Here is a 5,435-nt window from a genome sequence, read left to right on the forward strand (position 1 = left end):
GATACGTATGTGGACCTTTATACTTTTTTATCTCTCACAACCCTGTCATTTTCCTCAACGAGGTGTAGATTTTCCATGAACATGTACTGTATTGTACTGCACACTTCGCATCAAACTTATCAGATTTGGATTTAACCACGTGGTAGTTAACGTCGTTATTGATGTTATGTTGTTTTAATGCTCCAAGAAAACTATCCTTATTAGAAAACTCCTTACCAACTTCAAATTCACCCGAATCCAATAATGAACTTGTACGATCACGCATTATGTGTGGTAGATTTGGAAACTCTAACGCATCATCTGCAGATAGATCGACAATATGCATGTGGGCTGGAGGCGAGTATGCCCTAAATCGTGAATCTTCTTCTTCATCTGAACCCCCTTCAATATCTTCAGGTTCGGTTGGAATAAGTTCCGGTTCAGAAAATAATGTAACTTCTGCACCATCGGGGCCGGGCTCTCGAGGTGGATCCATATCGGACTCATCTTTTAACCCACCATCATCTACAATGTACGAGGTCCCCTCATCGATGAACGTCGTAGGGAATACATCTTCCCTTCTTTTGGGCATTTCATAACGTCCCCAATTGGATATAGATTGCCAAACACTAGAAGTTGATGCCGTTCTCCAGTACGTATTTCCAGCATCAAACATCGACCCACCGAGGTGCATGTCCCATCCATTGACGGAGTGTCGTGCAGGGGTTGTGTATTCCATACTGCTACCAAACATGGGCGGTTTCGTGTTTTGTAACCCACAACAGAGTGTTAGGCAGGGGTCGTGTATTCCTCTCGAACAACAGTCGCAAATGCATCATTTGGCGATGCAAATTGTACATATAACTCAATATAGGGTGCTCCACTAGCGAGATGAGTCTGCACTATTGCCTCAATGATGCGTTTTCTGTCCACGTAGACAAAGCGCTTCCTTGATGAAGCGTTTTCCTACTTTATCCCCTGACAACGTGCTGACGTGGACGAGTTTTTGGGGGAAATGGCCTATTTCGGTAACTAATTCAGGACCTAGCTTATTTCGGTAATTTTAAAAATAAAAGGGTTTTTATTGGTAATTCGCCCATTGTTAACATCATTAAAATTTTCCCGTTAAATTTAGGTTCATTACAATTATTATTATTTTTGTTATTTATTTATCAAATAAAAATATATTTCAAAATATTACACCAATAAATTTAGTAAAACAATTGTAATAAGATTAACACTTAAATATATTTTTGAAATAAAAAAAACAAATTCCAACTTATAAAACTCACTATATTATAAAAGTCTAAATAAACACGTGATGAAATTCGGAAGAACAATAACGTCCACAGTCTCATATTTAAGTCACGTGTGAATTTAGTATTTTATATTAAATTCTTTTAGATATATTTTGATTTTATTGTGATTGTGTTTTTCACAAATCATATAAAACTAAAAATACAACATGTAAATATATTTCTTGCAAGAAAACTTATAAATATATATATATATATATCAACAGGGTAGATATTTGGTACATAGGATAGTTTATTTTGACTTTTAGTGGTTAATATTTTAATTTTACAATAAATAAAAATTTTAAAAACTTAGAATGGGGTAGTTTTAAAATAATATAAGTCAAATTTCAAACTTTGACTTCTTATTAATTTAAATTCATAATAGATAATTTCTTTTTTAAAAGAGAGTATATTTTGAAAGCCAGATAGTAGTAGTTTTAAAATATACTTAGAAAATTTTGTTAATTAGAATATTTAAAATTATAAAATTAATATTGAAACAATTTGACCCAAAAAAATTCAATTATGGCAACTTAAATTAATTGTGCTTTTGTACATGATAAACTCCATTTTTAAAATGTTCTAAAATTTTTAAATTGACGTAGTCATCATACTTTTTTTGAGGAAAGAACAAGCCTTAAAAGTGATATCATTAAGAGAACCAACTACGAGGCTTAAAAACAAACATGAAACAGATGAATCTATGAAACAAACGGAATTCAAATATCCTAATTTGCAGTTGTGGACAACAAAGTAATAGCCAGATTTATAGAAGCCTTTTTTGACACCAAGAACCAAATTCCATGCAAAATGTTTCTTGTGGATGACTAGTATGTTTACCAAGTTGTCAAAATCCCACAAGTTGGTGCAATTCACTGTGTTACCATTCTCCTCCATCACTACTAACAATATGCAGTTTTCCACCCTTACAATGTTATTGAGGCTCTCCGTTACACCCGTTTCGGTGGCACATACTGCACATGAACTTCTTCGCATAAAGTCTGTAAGAAGGAAAACAAACGATCGATGTAGGAAGCTAATGCTTTCGGAAACCACCAAAGAAGACCGAAAGTCGAAACTTTAATCAACAAACACAAACTTTGATACAAACGAGTTGCATGTAGATATATTATTGTTATACAAGCCATTTTCCAGTACCAAAATCATCAAATTTAACATAGCATGGCTTCAATATAATATTGAACAGGAAAAGCAAATGGATATTTGCCATAACAAAAGATCGAGTTAGATTTGAACTTATTCCTAAGTATGCCACTGCCGTTCACAAAGACAACTCGGCAACTGAATATTATCATCATAGACCTAAGATTACCAAGGCATCAATGTCTACCATACTGAAAGAAAGAAATGCACTACCTACCTGACATGATATACCCAAAGCAAATAAAACAAACTAATGAACTGCACACAAGATGAGAAACCATGCCTGCAAGTATGCCACTGCAGCTCCCAAAATACGACACGCTAATAATGGAGAGAGGAAACTAAATATTATCATCATAGACCCAATGCTAAAAGATAGCTGCATAAAGCACAAAGGCAGCAATGTCTACCATAAAGAAATTAATGAACCATACAGCATGATATACCCAAAGGAAATAAAAGAATTTAATGAACTGAGCAGCCATACCTGCAAGTCCTCTGGAAGTGCCTCTGAAACTGCAAGAGTGTAACAACCAGGGACAAATCTTCCTGGAAAGGATTTAAAATTATATAAGAATTGGATATAATGGAATACTGTATGCATATAATTTCGAAAAGCATCAAAATTCTAGTGCCTTATGAAGTCTAGAAGCATTACTAGAGAGTTCATTAATTCAACAATCTTCATAGAGAGCAAGAGAGCATCACAACTAGATGACCCAAACTTGAAAACTCAACCTGATCAATTTATATAAAATGTCAATATCCTAGATCCGTCCAATCCAACCCAAATTGATACGAACCCGGAACTGATCCAAACAAATTGCTTAATATGGTCTAAACCCAAACAAACAAAAACCAAAATGATGCATACCCCCGACTCAAAAATCAAAATGACCCACATTCTAAATGATAAGACTTGAAATTGACCCAAATCCAAAATAATTAGGCAGACTCGACCCGAAATGACACTACAAATTTTAAAATCTAAATTAACCTTTCTCAAAACCGATCCTTTCCGCCAACTTGACAGGTCTAATCACCACAAATTTCTAAATCATATTCTCCATTCTACACTCAAAGAAGTACGGTAAACTTTGAAACAATTCCTATAATAATTGTCCACAGCGACAATAAACAGAAAACTTTGAAAAGAAAAAGGGTTGAGCATATTACCAACTCGCAGCCAACGAGCAGCCCAACTTCTAGCCGGGTCCATCACAGATATCATACTAAGAAACCAATCAACAGAAAATATTTCAAACAATGCTAAAAGAGACAAGAAAGTTACGTTTAATGCAAATGTTTTTGTTTCTAAAAAAATAAAATGGAAAGATAACCCATTGAAATTCGGAGTAGTGCAATCTACGACGCGCTCATTATCTCCATCCATCTTAAAGAATGGGCAGTTCTCGCATCCTGATTCTCTGAACTGTGACGTTAAAACCAAAGAAACAGTAATTAAAACTCCATAGATATGAAGCGTTTTGAAAGCGAGAAAAAAAACCATGATTGAATACGGAAGAACAAAAAGAACCTGATCATATGTTTTGACGAGACGGCAACGAAGGCAAGCCCTGAGCTCGTGTCCGAAGCTCGTCGGTATTTGCGCCGGCGCGGTCCCCATTGCCGTTTCCGATTGTATTCTTAAGGGATTTCCGTGTTTAAGTTTTTAGCAGCCGAAAATAATTAAACAGAACAAAGCATGCAATGGATGCGAGGGCCAGGAACTGAATTTAGTAGAGCTTTCAAGATGGGCCATGCTCAAAATCTCAATATCAGATTCTGTTAAATTAAGGGCTCAAAATCACTTGGTAAATTATTCTTTTACTTTAAATGTGGGGGAAAACGGAATTGAAAATTACAGCTTTGAGTTTTTCCAAAAATAAAAATTTCTTTAAATTTCTAGACAAAGTTATAAAAAAAAATATTTTTAAAAATCTTCTGAAATAATTTCTTCAAAAATTTTCTTTTACAACTTTTCTTAATTCAAGTCTATAAAAATAATTACCTACGACTCTTTTTATACAGAGAGACTTTAGAGAGTTCAATTAATATTAAACTTAATCATTTTAATATTAAATTCATATAATACTTATCTAGAGAAGTATTATTTTAATAAATATTAAAATAATACTATTTTTGGAATAATTAATCTGAACTTAAGTTATTTAGTATAGCCGCAGTAGGAGTGTAATTTTTTCACTACTTAATTGTCGAAGAATCATCGCCGCCGACCATTTGCTTGGCCATCAGAATGCCGCTATTGTAGCCGTTGGTACCACCGTGCTCAGTGATGCAAGTGCGACACCTTTGCGGCACTCCAAGCCGATTCGGCTGCTTCCGATTCTATTTAGGCCAGTGAAAGCTTGACCGGTCTAGTCCAGCCACCAGTTAGACCATCGATCCGGTTTCACATACCAGACCCAGTTCGACCAGTTTTGGGTCTCGGTCTCAATTTTTGGTTTTCGGTTCTAATTTTAAATCTCAAATTTAATTTTCAAGTTCAATTACCCATTGAGCCAATTGTTTGACTTGAAAATTAATTTTTAAAAATATTATATTTATTTTAATTAATTTGATTAATTTAATTTTTCTTGATCAAAATTAATTTTCTCAAAAATACTAAGATTTTTCAAAATTAATTTTTCAAGAAAATTCTTTAACCAAATTCTATAGTTGAATAATTCTCACGACCGAGTTTTTGTTCTGATTCAAATGTAGTCCGATCAAGTTTTTGTTGAGCTAGCGAATGGACCAATTGAACATATACAGCTAGGCTCTAGTAATTGCAATTTTGTTCAGAAGAATCGTTCTGATAATTCGCAATTTACTTAATCATGGAGTCAAAGTATCCACAACATATGTTGGATCTCAAGCCATTGAATTAATTCCCGATCACAACACCCATTTGTTTATACAAGCTAATATATTTGGGCTTCTAACACTAGCTTAGTACGATGTTGCTAACATTAACTTTAGAAAATTCACAAC

At 34.1% G+C, this 5,435-nt stretch overlaps 1 protein-coding gene across 1 annotated transcript; it reads right to left on the bottom strand.

Annotated features, from left to right (window-relative positions):
- Positions 1 to 1,855: 1,855 nt before the first annotated feature.
- LOC105784437 (transcription elongation factor SPT4 homolog 1) lies at positions 1,856 to 4,180 on the bottom strand. Its single transcript, XM_012610326.2, has 5 exons — positions 3,979 to 4,180; positions 3,782 to 3,873; positions 3,618 to 3,673; positions 2,929 to 2,990; positions 1,856 to 2,278 (listed from the first exon to the last, which is right to left on the bottom strand). The coding sequence occupies exons 1-5, from the start codon at positions 4,066 to 4,068 to the stop codon at positions 2,228 to 2,230; spliced, it is 351 nt and encodes a 116-aa protein (XP_012465780.1). The 5' UTR covers positions 4,069 to 4,180; the 3' UTR covers positions 1,856 to 2,227.
- Between the last annotated feature and the right edge of the window lie 1,255 nt (positions 4,181 to 5,435).

This window comes from Gossypium raimondii, chromosome 13 (genome assembly GCF_025698545.1).
Source record: "Gossypium raimondii isolate GPD5lz chromosome 13, ASM2569854v1, whole genome shotgun sequence".
Classification (NCBI taxonomy): Eukaryota; Viridiplantae; Streptophyta; class Magnoliopsida; order Malvales; family Malvaceae; genus Gossypium; species Gossypium raimondii.